The sequence below is a fragment of the Capricornis sumatraensis genome, chromosome 22, assembly GCF_032405125.1.
Source record: "Capricornis sumatraensis isolate serow.1 chromosome 22, serow.2, whole genome shotgun sequence".
NCBI lineage: Eukaryota > Metazoa > Chordata > Mammalia > Artiodactyla > Bovidae > Capricornis > Capricornis sumatraensis.
This window is the reverse complement of record NC_091090.1, coordinates 31,361,929-31,384,373: the sequence shown is the minus strand read 5'-3', so window position 1 is coordinate 31,384,373 and position 22,445 is coordinate 31,361,929. Positions and strand designations below refer to the sequence as shown.

The following is a 22,445-nucleotide window of genomic DNA, read 5'->3' as shown; positions in this document are numbered from 1 at the left end:
TCATCTGTTCATGGTAAAATGTTAAAAGCTGTCTAGTATAGCTTGGTTGCTGGAAATTATAAAACCAACTTCATAGAAGATTAGAGCATTAAGACTATTTAATGAAGACAATTTACAGACAAAGAGCCAGGAAAATCTGACTTTTTATTTCTTAAATACTGTAAAGGAAGAAGGAGGGGAAATGGTCCCCTGATGATGGAGGGCCATCGAGCTAGGGATCGTCAGCAAAGGCCCTGTGGGCATTCGGGAAGCGCTGGGGGCTGTAGTTGGGGTCTTCCTGCAGTCGCTTTTGTATGTCAGCCCGGAGCTAGAGAAAGCAAAGGAGGTTGGAGTGGTGCCATCGCAGACCCTAAGGCCCCAGCAAGCACATGAGCCATCCCTTAGGAGGTACCATTTCCCCCACCGGCCGTACACTGTCCAGGAACCCAGTAATAGCATCACTGAGCCTTCCCAGATGCCTCCAGTAAAACTGTAAAATCAAGTGGTAGTCCCAGACTCACCAGTTCACCTCTGAAGGGATCCAGGGAAGAGGGACCCTAGCCCAGCCCCTCCCACTAAACCATCCCTATGCTGCTTCAAGGTGGGGGCACCTGCTGCCTGTAGCTCTCCTGAACCTCTGGTGCCTCCAGGTCCCGGCTCAGGCTCTCGGGGCTCGTCAGGGGCCGAGCTCCGGCTGCCTTAGCTGCCCGGCTCACGGCCTCTGAGAGAAGCAGCTGGGGGCCCTCACCCTGCATCGTCTGGGGGACAGGGGGTTGAGAGGGAAAAGAGGATCAAGGTCAGATCCAATGCCACCACCCAGCTCACCCTTTGCATGAGTCAACCACTGAGTCTCCATGCTAGCGGAGAGAACGGAGACAGTCCATGTGTAGTTTTGACAGCAGAAACGCCTTCCTAATTTTGTCCGGCTCTGGCCAAAAATGGCATTTGAATGTGCTGGACTTGGTCTCCAAAGCAAGAGAGAGGATGGGTCAAGCCATCCAGCATTCTCAGCTAGCCCACAAGAGGATGCCTGCCTTAAGAAAGATGGGCCCTAGTCAAACGGGGTTTGGGATTGTGGGGTGATAAGACTGCTGCAAACAGCAATGCAAAGGTCCCAGAAGGGTTTCTTTGTCAATTAAACGAGGGGACTAAAAACCAGGAATGTCTCTAGTTTGATTCTAAGCACAACAGGGGAAATCGGATACAGAGGGATCCTCAGGGAAGAGGCAGACCAACCTTGCGTCTCTTGGCAGGCATACCACTGAGGTAGGCATCGCTCAGGGGAGGCTGCGGTTTCACTTTCCGCTGGCTCTGAATGTCCTGCTGGATAATAGGGACCCATTCCTGGGGAGGGAAGGAAGATGAGAAAGTAGCAATCACCACAGCCTTCAGCTGCCTTAACCCACCAACCCCCTCCTGACACTCACTGGGGGGACTGCAGCTGCCCAAGGTTCTGTCTCAGCGGAAGCTCCATCCTGTTCGTCTCGGGAGCCCCCTTCAGGAGCAGGAGGTGGGCCTCGGGACATGGCCTCTTCTGCTGTTGTTCCAGGGGCCGGGGAAGCATTTTCCCGCTGGGAGTCAGACAGTAGGAAGACCCAGGCTTCAGATCTCTCAGCCTCCAGCCCTTCCGCCCAGCCCTCCACTCCACGTTAGCTGGCTCCTCAACCTCTCCCTGGTACCTGAGGCTCAGGGGAAGATCTCTCTGATCCCTGAACTTCCATTGGCTCCTCAGGAAGTGTCTGTGAAAGGGGGCAGAGAAGGAGACCACCACGAAAGGCCCTCTCAGATCTCTGGTTCCAAGTCCCCTAAGCCCATAGCCCAAGAGGGCCCTCTTACCTGAGGGGGATCCCCAACCCTGCGAACGTATCTGAGAATGGCATCAGGGCCTACAGGCATGTGTTCCAGTACCACCTGCAGCCTCAGTCCCATCATAGTGGTCAGCCAGCTCACCAAGGACGGATTCACTCCACGAGACATGCGACGCTGTGGGGAAGAGAGCAGACTCGATACAAAACCCTCAGCTGGCTTTTGAATGGCGCCAAAGGATAAAGGGTGGCAGTTTGGAGGAAAAAAAACTGCAGGATACCAAAGAAAACCTGAGGAAAAGCAAAAGGCTAGGGATCTGGGCCTGAGTAATGCTTACAATTCGGCCATTGATGACAGCAGCAAGCTCCATCTGCTGTCCCCCCAAGCAGTGCAGGTTCAGAGCCAAGCATTCAAACAGGCCCTGGTTACACAGCTCCAGCAATCGGGCCCCAAATCCACTGTCTGTGGGCAACAAAGGACAGATTACTGGTACCTGGCAGCCCTGCACATCCAACGTGCCCCCTTGCCCTGGCTCAGCCAGCCCCTGACCTGTGCAGTGCATCACATGAGCAGCAATGCTATTAAATTGCTCTTGGAGAAATTCCAGGTTTGTTCGGATGATGTCCACACCTGGCTGAACTTGCACCAGAGACTGAGAAAGATGACACACAAAGACCCCCAAATCAGAAACCAGACAGACTGGGAGTCAGGGAAGAAGCAGCTGGAACAACAGCCACCCTGACCACAGTCAGGAAAGGAGCGGCTGGAAAAGGGATACTCACAAAACTCTCCCGCACATACTCTTCAAGCCCCGTGATCAACGCGTGGGTTGCCGTCTGTGGGCAGGTGGAGACAGCACAGGTTAGAACAAACCCCACCCCTCAAAACATGTCCCCCTCCTCCCCTAGCAAGCCCAGAGTTTCGACTGGGGCAGTCACAGCTTTAGGCAAGGCGTAAACGAAGTCAGAAATAAGTAACAAAAGGTGAGATGGAGAACTCTGGGCCCAAGGTCTTCATTTACCCGGATGTTACCAGGTGTGGGCTCCTGGCCACCCAGGTAGTGCTGGTGGAAGAAAGACCGCAGCTGGGGCTGGAGCCGCTGCAGGGGCTGGAAATGCCCATGGAGCAGCATCACCACATCCACCATGGAAAAGTTCTGGCATAGAAGAGAGAGCAGGGCCCCGAAGAAGCCTAGGGACAGGGACTGAGGTCAGCAGTGGCCTTTACCACCTGGCCTGCCCTCTAGCCCATCAGCCTCATCCCACCATCAACAAAAGCCACCCACTCTCCCCTGGTTGCCCGATCCCTAGAGAAGGCAGGGCACCCTTATCTGCTCACCAAGAGCCCCATCGGCCCCAGGCTCAAAGATGTTGCTGGACCCACTGAGGCGCTGTATGAAAGCAGCGATGCTCTCACTGCTGCCAGCCCGGGCCCCCAGGGAGCCCAGCAGCGAGCTCAGCACACCCTGCACCACTGAGGTGAAGAACTCCAATGGCAGGCTCTCAGGACCCACGCTGCCAGGACTCCCACTGCCACCAGAAGGGGACCCCGGTGGGGGTGCTGTCTGCTGCTCTGGGGCTGGAGGGGGCGGTGGGGGTGGGGGCGGCGGAGGAGGGGGAGCAGCTGTCTGTGTTGCCTGCATGAGAGAGACAGAATAAAGAACAGAGAGTGAAATTAGAATAAGGACATAGAACGGCATTATGCTTAGCTGCTCAGTCAGTCGTGTCCGACTCTGCAACCCCATGGACTAGCCTGCCAGGCTCCTCTGTCCAAAGGGATTCTCCAGGCAAGAATACTAGAGTGGATTGCCATGCCCTCCTCCAGGGGATCTTCCCAACCCAGGTCTCCCACATTGCAGGCAGATTCTTTACCAGCTAAGCCACCAGGGAAGCTCATGAATACTAGAGTGGGTAGCCTATCCCTTCTTCAGGGGAGCTTCCTGACCCAGGAATCAAACCGGCGTCTCCTGCATTGCAGGCAGATTCTTTACCAGCTGAGCTACCAGGGAAGCCCCAAAAACGGCACTGGGGAAGCACAAATCGACAGGAGTCTGGAAGGTATGGCGCTCTGTTCCAGTCTTTGTGCCTTATAGCAGAATACACATGGCGGCTTTTCATAAGCTGAGTCGGGTTGAGCAGGTACCCTCTGAACGGGTTAGCTCAGGAGAGCAGTGACACAATTATTATGCTTCTCTCTCCCAGCCCGTTTTCCTCATCTACCAAATGGAGGGTGCTAAGACAATCAATTCCCAAGGTTCCTTCCTAGTGGCAACAAGACACCCAGGACCTGGCTGGGCTCAGGAAGAGGCAGACTGAAGCGGAGAGTCAGCCAGCCACTCACCTGCAAGAAGTCCGTCATGCCCTGGAGAAAGGCGGGTACACCAGGCATCGCCACAGTAATGGTGGGAGAAGCCACACCAGGCCCTCCAGTTCCCGGCCCAGCAGGCCCCAGCAGGTTCCCCAGGAGCTGAGAGAACTGAAGATCAGAGGCGGAGGCTTGAGGAGGCTGAGGCTGGGTGGGCCCCCCTGGGGCAGGGCCAGCTGTGGTAGCCGTGTTGGTGGTGCCAGAACTAGCTGACGCAGTCGCAGGGGCTGGAGATGGAGCCATTCCTGGGGTCCCCTGAGCTAGAGAGCAAAAGAAGACAGCGGAAAGCTCAAGGAAAACAAGACCCCACAGCATCTCCATTCTGGTGGAGAGAACTGGGAAACCGCTTCCATCTGAGGTGAGAAAGGACACGGACTCACCCACAAGGACAGGCTGCATAAGAAGCTGCCCCACGAGGCCGCTCACCATCTGGGCTAAAGAGGCGTTGGTACCCAAACCAGCACCCGGCTGAGGGAAGAAGACAAGGGCAGGCTTTCAGACTTGGCCTCTCCATGCCCTGCCACAGGAGTCTCTCCACACTCTTCCCTGATGGGACTACCCCACCCCTAACTCACCAGAGCCCCCGAGACCGGGGGCCCCCCAGGATGGGAAGGCCGAGCCTGTGGAGGCGTGGGCCGGGCAATCACCAGCCGGGTGGGAGCTGTCGGGAAGCCTGGCACCTGCTGTCCTGTGGGCAGCAGAGGGGAGAGACCGAAGACGGCTGAGGGCCCAGTCCGAGCAGGCCAGCAGACGACGCCCACCACCGTGGACTGGGCCCCACCTCCCAGGCTTCCCCTTTCAGGTTGTTACCTGTGGCCGCGGAGGCAACAGCTGCCACCATGGCCTCATGAGTGATCTGGTGGGCGACGGCGTGCATGAACTCAGGGGGCAGGGAGGGCAGCTGGATGAGGGTGGAGCCTGGGGGGTGGGTCTGATGTAACCTTGACCCTGGACCCCCTTCAACCCACCCACTCAGCCCTACCCCTTCTCTACCCAGAGTTCAACCTGCTCTGATGCCCTCACTCTTACCCAGGGTCTGGCCATGACCAGGGGGTCCTAGGGGGCCAGTGGGAGCACTCGGAACTCCACCAGGCTGTGTGCCAGAATCTGGGCAAGGAGACAGAGAAAGTGGCCTGAGACAGGCGGGGCCAAGGTCTAACTGGATCCTCCCAAGATCAGCGTGCTTCAGGCCTCCACTCCCCCGACCAGAAAAATGGCCTTTCACTCCATCTAGATGGGGAGGAGATGCTCCCTTCACCACGCACACAACTCTCTGAGGACAAGCCGTTCTTCCTGCCCCTCCCGACACACGCCAACTTAAAGAGCCTGTGCTCTGCGCCATCAGCCACCGCCACCAGCCCTGGCCTCTCCTTTCCCACCCTGGCGCGCCCACATCTCAGCACCAACCCAAGACCCCTCCTTGCACCGCTCTGCTCTGCCAGCAGCTGTTCCCAGCTCACCTTGGATGTTCATGTGCATCATGACCACGGGTTCCACACTCTGGTGGGAAATCCGGATGACCCTCGGGTGGCTGGTGGTCGGTGGGGGAGCTGGTCCTGGCGGGGAAGCCCCCTCATTCGAAGACTCAACGGCGGTAGAAGAAGGGGCCAGGGACGAGGCCTGCCCAGCACCAGCGGGAGGTGCCTCCGCACTTGGAGTCGGGGGGGGCCGTGTCCCATTCCCCGTCATGGTCACAGTGGTCCCCACATTGATCTGGACGACAGAGACAACGGGGCAGATGTGAGTGAAACACAAGCGCCTAACCCAGAGGACCCCATGATACACTTCTAAAGTCTCCTCCATCCTGGGTCACCATGTTTGCCGAGTCTGCTCCCCTCCCAACCTCCTTGGAGCCCAACAACTACGATGGATCACTTCATCAACAGCCCCCCATCTGTCCGCATCCAGGCTCCCCTGATCCACCTGGATGGGGATGGCCGCCTGCTGGAGCACCATGGGGGTGGTGTAGTGAGACATGGGCCGGACCACGTGCAGATGACGAGGGGGCGCACAGGCCAGATTGCAACGCAGGTCAGACAGTGCCACGAAGGTGTTGCCCAGCAGCCGCAGGCTCTCCCCCACCAAGTTGATCAAGCGCTGATCCTCCTCACGGCCCTCTTGCTGTACTCCCCGGGGCCAAACACAGAAAAGCAGAAAGCATTAGGCTAGGATCCGCCTTATTAAAAAAGTAATGCCTTCTTGAGATTGATTTTCACATGCTCTTTGTCTTTTGAAGAAGGAAATGGAAACCCATTCCAGTATTCTTGCCTGGAAGACCCCATGGACAGAGGAGCCTGGCGAGCTACAGGCCACAGGGTCACAAAGAGTTAGACACAACTGAGCAAGTGAGCACTATGTCTTTAGGTACATCCTCTGAAGCTTCTGTATACACCAAATCTTTGCAAGTAAGCTCCAGTTTATACACACAGATAGCTTCCTTTGATAATAAATCCTACAGTGAATCAGTAAGCTATCACCTACTAATCTCCCTTACATTATAAACTTCCTAAATAACTAATTTAGGGGATCATGAAAGTGAGAAGACAGTGAACACCATAAAGATGTCAACGAGGAAAAGATCCTGTGTTCCTGTCAAGGAGGAAACAATCCCTTCCTTCCTAATCTAAAGAGAAGCTGCTCTGTAGATGACATCTTTTGGGGCACGGGGCAGGGGAAGTGACCGACGCTTCGCCCTGCTCCATCTGGGGGTGCTGGAGGTGAGGGGGTGGGTGGGCTCACATTGTTGTTGTAGTCCGTGGTGGCAGCAGCACCCAAAACCTCATAGTAGCGCTGCAGGAAGGGCTGGAGGCGGCTCTCAAGCCGCTGCAGCTCCTGAAGCACCTCGACGTACTCCGCAGGCGAAGGGTGGCTGTGGGCAAAACCCAAAGCGGCCGTGAGCTGAGGCTTCCCTCAGACTCCTGCCCTTGCCACCCGTGCCCCACTTCTCCCCGGCCTCCCAGAGCCCCAGCCTAACCCCCCACCCCACCCCCTGGAACTAGCAGAGCTTCTGTTCTTTAACCTCACCCAGGGGGGAAGGACAGGAAAAGACAAACTGCTTTCACCCTTCCCACAACACAATCCTGTACCTATAATGGCAAAACACCAACTCTTAAAAACCAGATAGGGCCTCTGGGTACTCAGGGGAGAGATGCTTGCCACCTCCGGGAGCACCATGTGGATTCCCTAACCCGAAGAAGGGCAGCGCCTCTAGCTCAGTGGCCAGTCTCAATCTCATTTACCTACTCCAGAGCCCCCCCACCGCCCCTCAACACTAACTCTACAAGCACTACCTCTGAACAATGTTTCCTCTCTCGTCAGACCTTTTCCTGGTCCTTACACTTCACTTAGAATCCCCAACCCACTCCCACCCCAAAAGGTGCTCTCCCTCTCTCACTTGGGTGCATTTGTCTCTGGGGCAGATGCTGGGCCCGCTGGGGCTGGGCCAGAAGGGGTGAGCTCCGGGCTCTGGGCAGGGGCACGCTCCTCTACTTCTTCCGCCTCCATGGGCTCCCGAGGAGGCACTTCACTTTCAACCGGTTCTGACGTTTGGGAGGTCAAGGCCACCGGCTCTGGGGCCACCGTTGGTGTCTGGGGTGGCGGCTGACTGTGCTGGGCTTGGGCCCCCCCTCGGCACTGAAGCGGGAGAAGAGTCAGGACAACAAAGGCAACGTGAAACTGCAGCAGATTACTCAAGTCAGAGCAGACTGAGTGGAGAAGGGGCACTAACTAGGCGCCCCGAAGGCAGGGCTCTGCATCTGAATCTCTGACTCCCTAAAACGTACACAAATTAGACATGTGACAAACACCTATGATACTTACAAATAAACTATTAACAAAAACTAGGGATTGTGGTTTCCTAGCCTCCAAGAGAAAAGAAGGAAAGGACACTGGCTGCAAATACAAACTAATGAAGCTAAGCTATCCCAGCATCAAATATGACAATCAAGGAACAGGAAGGCAAGGAATCCTTTAATTGCAAAGAGAATCAGCAGGGACAGGACAGCCTCAAAAGAAAGATACTTTTTCTGCCCAAAAGAGCACACACTGCAGAAAAGAGATTAGATTAAGAGGGGAGAACCCAGTGGATGTGACCAGTCATCCCTAGGCTGAGACAAAAGGGGTAGGGAGGATGGAGCGAGACAGGCAGCGGCCAGCCTTGCCCACTCACCTCCATCCGGGAGAGTAAGGTCTGTATATCCCTGATCATGTGCTGGGCCATCACCAGCCGCACTCGGGGCTCACTCTACAATGAGAGAGAAAATCAGGACAGGTTGGAGACAAAGCCACAAGCTCCATTACCTACTAAACCAGGACCCAGCCCCATCTCTTCAGCCAGACCCATCCCCCACTTCGTGGCCTCCTTCTCCCAGATCTCCTTCCTTGACCCTCCCAGGCCCTGTGATACCTGAATCGGGGCCTGTTCCATGTTGATGTGAACATCCACAGCAGAGCCGTCACTCTGGGGAAAGGGTAAGGGAAGTTGCTCTGGGAGAAGCCAAATACTAAGGCCCCCACGCTTCCAACTGATTCTCTGGTGCCCGACCCCTCTAGATTATCAAAGACAGAGGCTGTTACCAGACCAGAGAGCCCACCAAAGCCCTTCTAAAGACTGACACACCTCTCTTACGAACTCTTGGCTGCTACCACAACCAAAACTGGCCCCACAAAAACCCTCCCGTGAGGAACACAAGCTTACGGGAAGATTGAAGGTTCCAACCATGACATAGCTGTTGGCATTCCGGTCATGAACAGAGGCCCCAGGCCCCCGAGTACCAGGCGTGGGTCCCCCACCATGGGTGGCTGAGGTGGACCCTGTTCCAGAAGATGCTCCAGAAGGGAGCTGAGTCTGAGGAGGAGCCCGTTCCACAAGGTGAATAACCTTTCCCCCAACATCTGCAGAAAAAAGATACACACCAAAACATTATATGATCAGGGAAACCCATGGCCTCAGCTCACTGCTCTGGACAGCAGCCTCAAGCTCTGCTCTGCCTCCCCCACCCCCTTACTGTATTCTTGGAGCTTCTTATCATCCTGCAGAACTCGGCCCTGGTAGATAAGCCGTTGTTTCTCAGATGGGATGCTAACAGAAGCAGCAATGTGTTCCTTAAACTCCTTTACGTTCATCTGTAGGGAAGAAGAAACATGACGAGGAATCAGGGGGTGGAAGAAAAAGGACAGAATGGGGACAGCTGACTTGTAAGGGGTAAAAACCATCCCATCCTAAAATTACTACCCACCTGTCTTAATTGTGAGGTAATTATTGAGCAAAGCCCTGAACTAGGGCAACACTTGTCAAAATACATACAATAAACGTAACGAACTTCAGGTACAGGCCCAGGAGAAAACTACAGGGCTGAAGACCAGAAACACCAACTGACATTCTCTTCTCTCCCTCTCTGCCTGGCTCCAAAAGGAATGTGTGTGCCTAGAGATACCGGTGATCCCTCCACAAACACAAAATGATACAACACTGTAACCTTAAAGATAAAAGCAATGACAAAGAAAATGTGGTAGAGAATCAGGTTAAGGAAGGCAGACTCAAGCAAGAAGAAAAAGGGGCAAAGTCAGAAAAATATTTTTCCTAACTAGACAACTGACTTGTGAGAAGCACCCAGCTGTTTACAAACACCTAATCACAAAAGCCTACACAGTCTCATTAAATACACAAAACAATGTGTTTAAAACTATGGATCAACCTCCTTACGGTTTTGTCTATTGAGGATCTACCTGCATTATGAGCATTATGGGATCCGACTCCTATCCTTTAAAAACACAGCACAGACCTCATCAGTTTTTAAGACACTCTTCTACTTTAGGTCCTAGTGTTCTGTTTGCCTTCCCAAAGGCAGGAGCCACATCTGTCCCGTTGGGCTGGGGCTCATCTATCATGTTGGCATACAGATTCCTCTTTCTTTCTTTCCCTCTGCATTGAGTTTTATCGAGGTGGAGAAAGGCAAAGAAAATCTACCTCACCCAACAAAAGCCAAAGAGGAAACATCAGAAAATGTTCTGGATACAACATGAACAAAAGAACCAATGAGAGAAAATTTGAAAACCATAATATCAGGCTCTTCTTTCAGTACAAATAACCTGTAAGAGGAAGAGTTAATGAATGTCTCCCAGAAGTACTGGGGTCTCACCTGGGCCCCCACAATAAAGGTCCGGGTCTGAGAGTCCAGGGTCTTCACCAGCACCTCCAGGCTGTCAGGATCCTCCATAGTGGTACTGGTACTATCACTGGGCTCCATGGCCGACAGCTCTCTAAGGAAGAATGTTAGGAGGAGGCCCGCTGTCGCCTAGAGCAGATTTTTATATACCCGGAAGCCTCCCCTGCCCGAGACTCCGCCCCATACCTAAAGAGTTTCTCCCACACAAGCACACACACTCACACCCGCCCCCATCCCCCTTCTGATTCCGGGGCACAGGGAGAGAAACACAAAGGGTAAGAGATCGACGGCACGGGGAGCTGGAGGGCGGCAGGTGGGAGGGGCTCAACGACGCCAATCACAGTAAGGGAGGGCCAGAAGAGCTAGAAAGACGGGAAGGAAGGAAACACGAGACCGGTGTCATCACCGGTCGCGGTAGGACAAGGGCTCGAGAAGTCGGCAAACCCAGGGGACAACCAGAGAGCGAGGGTCGCCCTAGACTCTGCGGAGAAAGTGGTTTCGCGCACGCACGCCACGCCACGCCCATCGAACCCGCTTAAGTCACTAGAGACCCGAAATGACGAACACTCACGGGGGGGCTAGATCGGCGAGCTGTCTCCCTCTTCCACGTACCCTCGGTGCTCTATCAGAAAGGCACAACCAACACACTCCAAACACATACGCACACTCCAAACACACACACACATACACACACACACACACACCCTACCACCCAGCTCCGCCCCCGACTTCCCCACGGTACCGTCACTTCCGGTCTCCCCAACCTGCCACCGACGGCCACTTCCGTTTCCCCGATAGTATTTGGGGATCGCGAGGCGGTACTTCCGGCTCCCCCCAGGTCCCCAAGCTTTACTTTTGTGGGGCTTTTCCAGAAAGTCCGCGGCCCCAAATAGTAAGTTCCTGGGGGCGAGACGGACCGGGGCCGGCCTAGATGGGAGGGAGCCGAGCACCCAGAAGAGCCGCCGCCACCGCCGTCGCCCGGGGGACCGTACTGCGCCTGCGTGCGTCCTACTACGCATGCGTGCACACTTAGGCACCTCCCCACCACAGCTGGCGCTGTTCAGTTCTCCCCTGCGCGCGCTTAAGCAATAGGGGGGTTGTGGTGGCCGCTATAAATGCCTGAAAAAAAACACGAGATGGGACTCTTCGACTGCCTCGAAAGAGGCTTTGAGCCGTTGTGTGGATCTTGGAGTCTGGCGGCTGGGGATTGTGCCTCGCAAATCTATGCTGAAGTCTTGGTCGGCAGAGAATTTGAGGCGGCACTGTCCAGGCCACCTAGAATCCTGTCTTCTCTTACCATCGTCCTCGCTGAGCCACTCCTTCGGCGTCTCCGGAAGTCACCCTTTCCATAGGCGGTTGGAGGTGGTTCTCGAGCTGATTTACGTGCTGTGGCGTCGTTGGGCCTGACCTCGGTTTTGCCCGGTGGGCGTTTTGTGGCGCCATGTTCTTCCCCGGCGGTTGCGGCCGAGGGCACACGCCATGTTTTGGAGAAACCAAGGATTTAGGACCTTTCAGGACTTTTATCTTAAAAAAGACGACTCCGAGTTTGGGAATTGGAAACATGGGGTCAGACTGGAGTGAAACACAAGACTGACCCTGGGGGATTGAGAGGGCCGCCTAAGGGCTTCTACAGGTGGAAGGTCCGGTATAGTTACCGTCCCTCTGCCCTCTTCTCCCCCCCCCGCCCCTCGGGCAAGGGCCTGGGCCCCTCAGTGCTGCCATTCCTCCAGCCAAAGCCGTTGCTGCCGGTGTACCTGCCTCCGGTGCCTGTCCTTTCTGGGATTTGTAACTTCTACTTAAGTCCCGGTACTGAAAGTTTAATAAGCATATGTATAGTGAGCCCCTAGTTGGTGCCAGCCGGTTTGCTGAGGGTTTCACATACTGTCACATTTAATAGCCTTTCAACATCTATTACATCCCTTTTATAGGTGAATGTAAGTGGCAGAACTGACAGATCAGGCCTACCAGACTCCCTTGGGTCAAGCACTTCTATTTTACTGCCCCAATAGCTTGCATTTTAGTTTTTTGTTAAAAAATATAATGAACCCTCAGCTATTCATCACCCAAATTTTATTCCTTTAGCTAAATCGCAAGCCCAGAGCAAGCCTCACCTCTCAGAACAAATCTTTATGGCAGCCTGTGGGTTATAAATAATCCAGGAAGTACCATCTTCTTGGCAGTACCCAATGATTGCCTCTTGACAATTCTTTGCCTACTTCCTATTACTTGAGAACATAATACCCACGAGAGACTAATAAGTGCTTTACAAACATTACTATTAATTATAGGGAATATTTACTTTGGATTTATGTGCAGGCCTTTGCTAAGGGCTTCATATGCCTTAGCTCTTTTAATCCTATGAGATTGATGATTTGCTCATTTTATACATGAGAAAACAGGCAAGATTAATAAAATTGTCCAAAGTAAGGGTTTGGACCCACCCTGCTTGACACCACTGTCTATACTCTAACCACTAGATTCTGTAGCTTCTTGCAGTAATAAACATTAAGTGAATGAACTGGTGTGTCAGCAGACTTTTCTGGACGGTGTGCATAGTTTCTCCAGTGAACAACTTGAGAGAGAAAGCCTCCCATCCACATACTTCAGCACCTGGTACATACCTGTTGTAAAGCACTTACCAGGTGGTATTGCAATGATTTGTTTACACAGCTAGTTCTCCTTAGACTGACTTCTTCAAGGCCAGGGACTAAGTCTTACTTTTATGTTCCCAGGGCTTAGCCAGTTCCTGACAAACAACTGGAACTCAAAAACAGTTTTCTCAGTGAGTGAGTGACTGGTAGAATCAATCCATCTCTCTTCAGTGCTGCACAGCACAGCAGATATCCCAGCTCAGATAGGGTTTGAAAGAAAGATCACCTGGAGGTCTCAGCTGTCTTAACTCCTGGGAGACCCTGGACGTGCCAGTATGTACTGTGGAGTGGTTGCGTTTCGAAGAGGGGGAGGAAGTCCTGAACACTGTAAGTAATCCATGGTTGGGTTGGAAAACAAGATTGAAGTTACTCATTAGCGGGTGAAAGGGTCAAGGGTCGAGGCAAGGGGGCTGGAAGCAGACTATACTGAGCAGCGAGTTGGGGAGAGCAGTTAAGGCACCAGCCACTCCACACAGAGCACCAGCTCCCTCCTGCCTGAAGATGTTCCACCACATTTGGGCAGCTCTTCTCTACCTCTATGGCTTTCTCCTTAACTCCATCTACCAGTGCCCTGAGCACAGCCAACTGACAACTGAAGGAGTGGATGGGAAAGAGGTATGCACTGAGCATGGAAGCTGCTGAGTTGGGGCTGAGGGGGCTCTGATGGACTAGGGTAAGAGGCCCAGCATGACCAGAAAGCCACACTGGAAGGAAGAAAGGGTGTGAGTGTTATGATGAAAGCAATAAGTTAAAAATATATATAAGTACTATGGCCATCAATGTGGAGACATGTAGAACTGGAGAGTGGGGTTTACTGAAGAGGAGCAAAGAGGAAAAGTCATTTAGTGACTCCTTGTCACGGATCCAGTCTTTAACTGGAAAAAGGCAGCCAACACCCTCATCCCTAAGTATTGTCATTCTGACTGATGAAGAGGTTGGATTCTGTAGTGAGACCCACCTTCTTCTGCTCCCTTCCTTGTCTCTGCAGTTCCCAGACCCCCACCTGGGCCAGTGGTACTTTATCGCAGGGGCAGCTCCCACCAAGGAGGAGTTGGCGACTTTTGACCCTGTGGACAACATTGTCTTCAACATGGCTGTGGGCTCTGCCCCCATGCAGCTCCAGCTTCGAGCGACCATCCGCACGTGAGTGGTGAGGAGGCAGAGGCACCAGTAGGTGCGGTCTCTGCCTAAAGTGTGAGCACCCGCCCACAAAGAGCTGGGCTCTTTGGCATACCATTATTCTTGGCCCACTTGAGTTCAATAGCTTTGTTAGTTTCCCTCCAGAGAGAGATGGACCTAACCATCCCTTCATAACTTGAAACCCAAGGGGACCCAGGGTTCCAGAAAGAGTAAGATGGAATAGAGGCTGGCACTGAGTGGTTGAGGTGTCACTGTTTCTCCTCCTTGCCACCACCACTTCTGCAGGAAAAACGGGCTTTGTGTGCCCCGGAAATGGATCTACCACCTGTCTGACGGGAGCACAGATCTCAGAACCGAAGGTTGGTTTTCTCCAGCCCTCACTCTCCTTAGGCCCCCTGGGCAGGCTTGCTTGTCTTCACACTAACCGCCCCCCAACCATGACAGGCCGCCCTGACATGAAGACCAAGCTCTTCTCCAGTGCATGCCCAGGTGGAATCATGCTGAAAGAGACAGGCCAGGGTTACCAGCGCTTCCTCCTCTACAGTGAGTGGGGAGGCCAGGCAAGATCTGGGGAAAAAGAGAGGAGGAGGGATGGGGGTTGGAAGGAGGCAATAGAGTCCCTTTATCTGGGTCCTGTGACATCATCCCAGGAAGGGCTGGCTGCTTCCCTGAGGTCCTCACCAGGGGCTGTGCTGAGAAGCAGGGGCTTCGATGAGCCTGGCCCTCCCTTTCCAGATCGCTCACCCCACCCTCCTGAGAAGTGTGTGGAGGAATTCCAGTCCCTGACCTCCTGCCTGGACTTTAAGGCCTTCTTACTGACCCCCAGGAATCAAGGTGAGGGGGTAAAATCTTACGGAAGATAACTAGGACTTATCAAGTCTTCTGTGAGAGCTGGATGAAAGGAACTCAAGTGATGTCACCAGGGGCCATGGCCGAAGGCTGACATCATCACACTGGCTATGTTGACACTTCCACTTGTGTCATAGACTGATGGTACCAGAGGGAGCCAGGATGGACTCTGGGCTATTGCAGTGGATAAAAGGGGCAGAAGGTCAGACAGGGGCAGAGGGGCAGAGGTCTGCAGGGGAAAAAAGACCTCAGAGACTGTCTGACATGGGGTGTGAGAGACTGCATTCTGCCTCATCCCGTTGCTATCAGCCTTGCCTCTCTCCCTGGGTCTCCCTCCTGTCCACCCTCCTTTCTCTCTCCTCCCACCAGACGCCTGCGAGCTGTCCAGTAACTGACCTGTGGCTTCACCTATGCCCCCCAGATGGATACAGCTGGAACTTGTATGGTGAGGGGAGAAGCTGGAGTCTCCCAGCCCTCTTTCAAAAGTAATAAAGATGATTTTCCAATCCTCATCTCATTTGGGGGTTTGTCTCCCAACATCAGTCCCACTGCCCTCATTTCAGTCCTCCCCCTGGACCTTCTCCCACCTCAACCCCCAGTTGGACGGCGTCAGGAAGGACACTGAGCGGTGGTAACTCTCGCTTTGTAGTGGTATATTTAGCATTTGGTGTGACACAGTTATTTATTGCTGAGTGAGCAAACCCAACCCCCTAGTGGGGTCTGCAAACTCCAGTGCTCCCCATGCTGCCTGCGAGCTGCCAGCCCCTATGAGCTGGCCATCATGCCAACACTGCCTGTACCCAGCCCCACTCCCCCTGGCTCCTAGGAATCCTCAGGTCCTCCCTTCAGGCTCCCCATCACCTGTGGGAACCCCATCCAGACTCCCTAATCTACCCACCTAGGAGTGCTGCTCTTCCCTAGATGGTGCAGATCCCAGGATCCAAGGGATCCCCCGAGTCTCTCAACCACCCTCTTACCCCACCCAGAGGTCTGTCTGTCCTGACTGGTTTTCTCCACCCCTGGAGAGTTTTAAAAGGTTGAGAGGACCCTTCAGTCTTTATTCTCACCACCACACTTTTTTTTTTTTTTTTGCTTTTAAAAAGTGGAGGTGGAAGAAGAAAACAAAGTGGGAAAAATGTAAAAGCAAAAATTAACAACAGCTGGTGAATTCAAGGGCGAGGCCCCCACTGTCCATAAACACAGACACCCTGAACAGCTCTCCTGTGTGTGGAGGGGGCTCTGTGCCCTCATACTCTGGGGTTTCTGCCCCTTCCCTGAGGTCCCTGTGCTTACAATTTGGATCATACCTCCCACACTATCTTCATCCTTGCTCCCACCCCACTGAGGGTAGGACCCTGGGTCACACCGTACCCCTTGGTCACAGCCCCTTGCCTGGGTCTCCCCTCTGCTCCTCCCCCTCCCTCCCTAACTTCTCCCCCTCCAAGTCAGTGGCCTCCTCATCCCCAATGGGCTCCCGGAGGCTGACGGCCAGTACCAGGGCCTGTAAAAGACCAAAGAGGCAGGCAAAGTGCAGGGGGTGAGCGGTCAGTAGGCTCAGCACGGCATGGAGTCCATGCAGAGCAGCCAGAAAGGACAGCAGCCCATGCAGCCAGAGGCCCAGCGGTCCACGCAGGCCCAGCGCGTCCAAGGCTGCCCGCAAGGGCCTTGAGCAGAGCCCCAGCAGGGCTGAGGCCAGCAGCTCCAGCAGGTGCAGGGTCAGGTTGGTGGAGATCTGCAGACACTCCTCTGGGTCCCCCAGATACTGGTGGGGAGCCCCTGCTCCCCCACCTGTATCCCCCCGCAACCAGCCCAGCAGCTTCTGACGCCGGCCAGGCTTCTCCACCAGGGCTTCAGCCACTGAGGGGTTCAATTCCTCTTCAGGGGACCCTCCACGTTTCCCGGTGCCATCTGAGTCCACAGGATCCTGTCCTAGTTTGGGAATGGTCTCCCCAGCCTCTGGTCTCCCAGACTCTTGGGTGCTGGAAGCAGTCTTCTCCCACTTGAGAGAATCCATTCTTTTGTACCCCAGTTGCTCAACTTGGGCCTCCCTGCTTGGTTCTGGAGCAGCCCCAGAGCTCCTCTGTGCACCTGAGCCCTGGGTCTTGGGAGACCCCAGATCTCCCATGGTTTCTGGGGCACTGTCCCAGTCACTCCCTGAATTCTCAGAGGAGCTGTCCATCCGTCTGGGTTCTGGGGTGGGCAGGTCAGGTCTTGTCGACTTCCGGCGGCCCCAGGGACGAGGGAGCCAGCCACCAAGGCGTCGGAGGAACATGGCTGGGGTGTGCAATGAGCCCTCCAATTCTGGGGCTGCTTCCTGGCACGGCTTAGGTTCTTGGATGGAGGACTGAGGATTTCCTCAGAAACCAGAGTGTGTTTAGGCTCAGAAGAACAGGAATCTGCTTGGAGAGTCCTACTCTGAACTCAGAAGTGGCTCTCCTCTTCCCGGGATGGTCATGCAGCCTGAAGCGGCTTGTTTCCGTTTCAGTTTTAAGGTAAAGAGAGGCACATTCAAATCCATTCACCACCACCCCACTATGCACACACACAAGATTCCAAAAGTCTACGGATCTGACAAAGCCTGGGACACCGTCACAGTGTCCTCCCTGTCTTCCAGGTTTCCTTCCCAGCAGGCAGCACCCCAAGTTTCACTCACCAAGGCCACGCCCCAAGGTGCCCCAGAAACTGGGGAGGCGGTTCTCCATCCAAAAAGGAAGGAAGGAAGGAAGGTGGCCTCGGTTCCTAGGTGCTCCCGACCGACCAGGAGAGTCCTAACTGCTGCCCTAAGGCAGCTCAGAAAGAAGTCTCCTGTTAAGTGAGTGGGGGGTGAGGTATCCGGCAAACTCCAGCCAGCAACGTTCCTGCTTTGATTCAGAGGGCTGTGATTCCTATAACGTGGCCCCACTGGCACCCCAGCCCGCAGCTGAGATTCAGTCTTCGCAAGGTCAGGCCGGAGATGTCTTGGGAGATCCCGGGAGCGAGGCAAAGCGCGCGCCTGCCTGGGGAGCCTGGAGTCCAGGCATCCAAGCGATGCAGCCCCTCCCGGGCCCAGCGTCGGGGCCTCGGCCTCGCGAAGCCGCCCGGAGCGCAGAGCCCGGAAGCAGCCGCACCGGGACTAGAGGACAGGCGGAGGCGGAGCCCCAGCTCGCGGGGCGGACCCTGTCGATCGACCGCCCCCCAACCCCCGCCCCCGGCCCGAGCTGCCTGTGCGCGCCATCAGAGCGCACCGGCCGTTCCGAGGGGCGTACAGCCGAGGTCACAGGAGCCAAAAGCGTGAATATATAAGCCCAGGCTCCATTTTCGTCGCCTAGAAACCCCCGGCCGCTGGTATCCCCTTAACCTCGCCCGCCCCCTTTAGTTTCCTTGAGTTCTTCCCTGCATCCCGCTCCGCTCTTCTAGTTCACGATTTCATGAAAGGCTTTTCCAGAAGAGAAAGCTGAGAGGAGGCTTGGGGCTTGAGTAGCCCTTCCTTGCTCCTCCATGCACAGATGTTTACCTCTTGGATTTGACAACAGTGGGCACTTCATATGCCTGGCACCTGGTATGAGGCAGGAGGAGCAGGAGAGGAAGTATGGGGAAGACAAGTGTAGACAAACAGGATGTGCTTCCTGCCCTTAGGAGTTTTCGGGTATCAAAATGAAGAACCTTGGCTTAAAGTGTAGATTTGGGAGGCCAGAGTTCTGGTTCCAGCTCAGCTAACAGCCTACATCTTTGGTCTTCGTATCACACTGCCCTCTTCCTGCAAGACACCACCCGTGATCATTTCTGAGCCTTTCCTGACTTCCCCATCACCATGCATTCTTTTTATCACATCGTGTCTCCTACAGGTGCGAGCAGCCTTAAGATTGGGCTTGTCTCATTCCCATTCAAAGCACATAGTAAACAAACTTGTGAAATCAGTGATTGAATTGGCTAGAGTGGACAGAGGGTGCTTTCTGTGGGAGGTCAAACTTGCATGAAAGTGTTAGTCGCTCAATCATGCCTGACTCTTTGCAACCCCATGAACGTAGCCCACCAGGCTTCTCTGTCCATGGGGTTCTCCAGGCTAGAACAGTGGACTGGGTTGCCATTTCCTTCTTGAGGGGATCTTCCAACCCAGGGATCAAGCCTGGGTCTCCTGAATTGCTGGCAGACTCTACCATCTGAGCCACCAGGGAAGCTCTGCATAGACTTGCATACAGACGGGTAATTCCTGGTTCAGGGGTTGAAAAAATAGGTGGGGCACTAAGAACAGTGGCTGGGGACTAGAAGTGAACCAGACTGGCAGAGGCAACCCTATCAGGCCACGTAGAGGAGCTGCCTCTTCTGGTTCTGGTAGAATTTCATGTGGTCCCGTCTCGTTTGGCTTCCCTGCAAGAGCTTCCAGAAAAGTGAATAAAACACAAAGAGGGAGAAAAGCTTGATTTTATTTCTCAACTTTTGGCTTCTTTCTACTGAAGGCAGAGTCCACTGATCAAAACCAGAAGGTATGGAACCTGGGCAGACATCAGGAAGTAGAAGCCCAAGTGTAAGTTCGGGGCCCAAGTTCAGACTTCAGCAACACACCAAGGTCAGAACTCGAGGTTCATGTATGTCCGCAGATCCCGCTCCCAGGCCTTGTCCTTCTCTTCCTGCCTTTTCTCCTCCCTGCGGTTCAGTGTGGTCATCCTAGGGGCTCTCTCCCTCCCAGCCACTGCCCGTATATCCCGAGCTGGGAAATGTGTAACTCGGGGCTGAGGTGCTGGTCTGTAGCCTAACCCCTCCTGGTCCCTCTTGAGGACAGTGGGGATAGGGTTGGCACGGCCCTCACCCCGGGGTCCTAGCCCCATTCCAGGCTCCCAGCCCCCCCTCAGCAGCAGCTTGAAGCCTGGGCTGGAGGTAGAGACCCCAAGTGGTAGGATGGGGGGCCGGAGATCCCGGGACAGCGACAGCAGGTGAGCAGTGGATGTACAGTGGTTAGAGTCTTGAAAGTGGGCATCACAAGTCTCACAGTACTGGGGGGAGGGGGATCGGGACCTGGAGAGAAAAAAAGAGAAAGGTTAAGGGTAGCACAAGGGTTTAGGCCTCAGAGGTGGGTGGCAGGGTGGGACAAGGTCCTTCCAGTATCTCTGCCAGGAAACAAATTGTCTTTCCTCCCCAGTTAGCAACAGTGGACCTGAAGGAATGGTTAAGGCCTCATAAGGTTCTTGGGTGGGAAATAATAATTACTATAGTTAACATTTGTACAGTGCTTACTATGCTATTAAATACAAGCACTGTTCTAGTATTTTATGTATATTAACCCATTTAATTAACCCTAACAACCCTATAAGAAGTATAGTCTAATTTCTTAAATAGGAAAAGTGAGCCACATGGACGCTAGGTTGCTTGCCCAAGAAGTACAATCAGGATTTAAACCCAGAGAGTGTGTACAACACAGAAATTTAGCAGATATTTTACAATGACTATAAACAGAATATCACTTTAAAAAAATCCTGAATTGCTATATTGTACATATGTAATTTATATACTTGAACTATGCTTCAATAAAACAAAAATAGATTTAAAAGTTTAAATAATATTAAAAGATAAGGCTTCCCTCACCGGTTCTTTGGACTCCTTGTCTCTCCAGGGCTCTCTCTGACCATGCGGGCCACCTCAGGGAAACCTGCTTCTTCAGCCAACTGAGCAGCATCTCTGCCCCCCAGCTCACAGACCCCTACCCAGGCAGCCCCACGGCCCAGGAGATAGCGCACAGCTGCCCCCTGGCCTGCTCGGGCAGCACACATCAGAGGGGTCCACCAGAAAGCATCCCGAGCATTGATATTCCCTCCAGCTCCCCCTGCCTCACGGGGATCCAACAGCCTTTTTAGTTTTGCCAGGTCCCCCTCCTGGGCTGCCCTCAGTATCTGCTGGGTCGTCTTGTCCTTTGCGTCAAGGGATCTCCTTTGTCCATGTCCTCCTGCTGCTCCTGCTGCAGTCTCCCTCGTCATTCTTCTTTTCTTCCTCTTCCTGGCAGGCCCAGGCTGAGCTCTCTGGGTTTCAGGAGTGCTGCTCTCATCTTCAATCAAGGCTTCGTAGAAAGCCCGGGCTGCAGCCCCATCCAGGATGGGCTCCAGCTCTTCAGGCTGTGATCGCAGCTGCCCATCTTTCCACAGATCACTGGGATCAGTGGCTGGGGTAAAGTTAATGAGGGAAGACCCAGACATGGCTTTTGGGAAATCTAGGAAAATGAGACTAGGAAGCCAAGCCCCTGGTGGTCCTGCAGCGACCAGAGCCAGTTCCAGACACCTAATGAGATAAACAAAAAGTATCCTTAGCGTCAAAAATCCCCTCCCAACCCAAAAGTGACCCCACAACCTGGGACCCTGTAGGGTCAGTAACAGACAATGCCCCTCAGTAAAGGTAAGAAAGAAGTCTCCGTAAGACAGTTGCCCAGACCGTGCGATCCGCCCCTACCTCCATCCGCACCAACAATACCAGCCTCTCTGAGACAACTTTATCACAGCGTAAAACATACCATTAAGAAAAACAATCAAATTGGCTCTTTAAATCTTCCTATTTCAGGGTAAGTTCTTCCCAAACAAAAACAAACGCGACACGTCTCCGGAAGCAGGAAGCAGCTAAGAGGTTCCAGTCTGTGTCGCTTTATAGCTTCCGTACTGCAAAATGGCGCTACTCTAAGCAAAGGAGTCGACAAATAATCACAGGGCACAAAGACGCATGCGTGGCTGGGGAAAACAAAACAAAACAAAACAAAACACCTGAGGGTGCAGGCGCGCGCTAGCGCCGGGTTTTTCCCGCCCTGGAATGTTTCCATAGCAGAAGCACAACGCACCACGTGCCGGGGCAGCGCGAGGACTGAGAAAGATCCGTCGGTTGGGGTTCTGTTTTTACATAACGCCCCCACAATGCCCTTCGCCTCCTCCCTCAACGTGGCCCCCGCTCCGAGCTCATTTTCTGGACCTGGGAAATCACTCTCAGGGTTAAAAAAGGCTCTGAGGCGGAGAATGCCCAGAAACCCTGAAATGAAATAACGTCACGCAGCCCCTCACCATTACTCTGACCAGGGTTCGAAGGTCGCACTTAGCGCCCACAGCAGCCCCGTTCAAGCCCTAAGAGGAAATGGAGAAGTGCAAGGGGACAAGCAGCAGAATGGCTGGCACCACCTCAGGTTAGCCCACGCGGCCGTCCTGGTTCTCACACCGCTCAGCTCATCCCAGTACACCCTACCCAGGACCCTCAGCATGGAACCCGGCCTCACCTCCCGCCTCCGCTGCGCGAACCCCGGATGAAACATGGGCCCCGTCGCGGGTCTCCTTGACGGGCTGACTCCAAGGAGCAAGGCAATAAGGGCCAGGAGGGCTGGCTGGCTGGGGATGAGGTCAATGCCCTGGGCAGCAAAGTCTCGCCGAGGCCTGAGGCTCGCTGTTTGATGGGAGAAGCAAGAAGCAACCAGCCAGCCTAGTTCCTCTCCCGGCCCACCCCCTCCCCTCCATGGCCCTGCAGTCCCCGGAATCACACGACTATATCT

At 54.1% G+C, this 22,445-nt stretch overlaps 4 protein-coding genes across 12 annotated transcripts; 1 reads left to right on the top strand and 3 right to left on the bottom strand.

Annotated features, from left to right (window-relative positions):
• Positions 1-158: 158 nt before the first annotated feature.
• Positions 159-11,285, bottom strand: BAG6 (BAG cochaperone 6). Of its 5 annotated transcripts, none has more exons than XM_068960585.1 (26): positions 11,059-11,285; positions 10,290-10,410; positions 9,156-9,273; positions 8,846-9,042; positions 8,555-8,608; positions 8,318-8,392; positions 7,544-7,782; positions 6,889-7,018; positions 6,073-6,270; positions 5,610-5,862; positions 5,179-5,256; positions 4,960-5,067; positions 4,725-4,837; positions 4,530-4,617; positions 4,126-4,409; positions 3,124-3,421; positions 2,807-2,976; positions 2,568-2,621; positions 2,335-2,437; positions 2,123-2,247; positions 1,816-1,962; positions 1,659-1,718; positions 1,407-1,550; positions 1,216-1,323; positions 591-737; positions 159-307 (listed from the first exon to the last, which is right to left on the bottom strand). In XM_068960585.1, the coding sequence occupies exons 2-26, from the start codon at positions 10,395-10,397 to the stop codon at positions 212-214; spliced, it is 3,495 nt and encodes a 1,164-aa protein (XP_068816686.1). In that variant the 5' UTR covers positions 10,398-10,410; positions 11,059-11,285; the 3' UTR covers positions 159-211. The 5 variants fall into 5 exon arrangements, 4 of the variants coding, with proteins under 4 accessions (XP_068816686.1, XP_068816688.1, XP_068816687.1 ...); XR_011144077.1 differs by lacking the exon at positions 591-737 and adding an exon at positions 805-1,013 and having other exon boundaries at positions 222-307; XM_068960587.1 differs by lacking the exon at positions 591-737.
• Positions 11,286-11,667: 382 nt separating this feature from the next.
• On the top strand, positions 11,668-15,436 carry APOM (apolipoprotein M). Of its 2 annotated transcripts, XM_068960591.1 has the most exons (7): positions 11,668-11,956; positions 12,850-13,294; positions 13,956-14,110; positions 14,393-14,466; positions 14,552-14,650; positions 14,843-14,941; positions 15,326-15,436. In XM_068960591.1, exons 3-7 carry the CDS (start codon positions 14,058-14,060, stop codon positions 15,349-15,351), a joined length of 351 nt encoding a protein of 116 aa, XP_068816692.1. In that variant the 5' UTR covers positions 11,668-11,956; positions 12,850-13,294; positions 13,956-14,057; the 3' UTR covers positions 15,352-15,436. The 2 variants fall into 2 exon arrangements, with proteins under 2 accessions (XP_068816692.1, XP_068816690.1); XM_068960589.1 differs by lacking the exons at positions 11,668-11,956; positions 12,850-13,294 and adding an exon at positions 13,365-13,582.
• Positions 15,437-15,679: 243 nt separating this feature from the next.
• C22H6orf47 (chromosome 22 C6orf47 homolog) lies at positions 15,680-18,018 on the bottom strand. Its single transcript, XM_068960804.1, has one exon. The coding sequence runs from the start codon at positions 17,226-17,228 to the stop codon at positions 16,335-16,337; it is 894 nt and encodes a 297-aa protein (XP_068816905.1). The 5' UTR covers positions 17,229-18,018; the 3' UTR covers positions 15,680-16,334.
• A 1,371-nt stretch (positions 18,019-19,389) lies between these two features.
• GPANK1 (G-patch domain and ankyrin repeats 1) lies at positions 19,390-22,445 on the bottom strand. 4 transcript variants are annotated; one of them, XM_068960680.1, is made up of 5 exons: positions 22,176-22,445; positions 21,967-22,026; positions 21,432-21,642; positions 20,516-21,202; positions 19,390-19,948 (listed from the first exon to the last, which is right to left on the bottom strand). In XM_068960680.1, exons 4-5 carry the CDS (start codon positions 21,118-21,120, stop codon positions 19,504-19,506), a joined length of 1,050 nt encoding a protein of 349 aa, XP_068816781.1. In that variant the 5' UTR covers positions 21,121-21,202; positions 21,432-21,642; positions 21,967-22,026; positions 22,176-22,445; the 3' UTR covers positions 19,390-19,503. The 4 variants fall into 4 exon arrangements, with proteins under 4 accessions (XP_068816781.1, XP_068816785.1, XP_068816783.1 ...); XM_068960684.1 differs by lacking the exon at positions 21,432-21,642; XM_068960682.1 differs by lacking the exon at positions 21,967-22,026.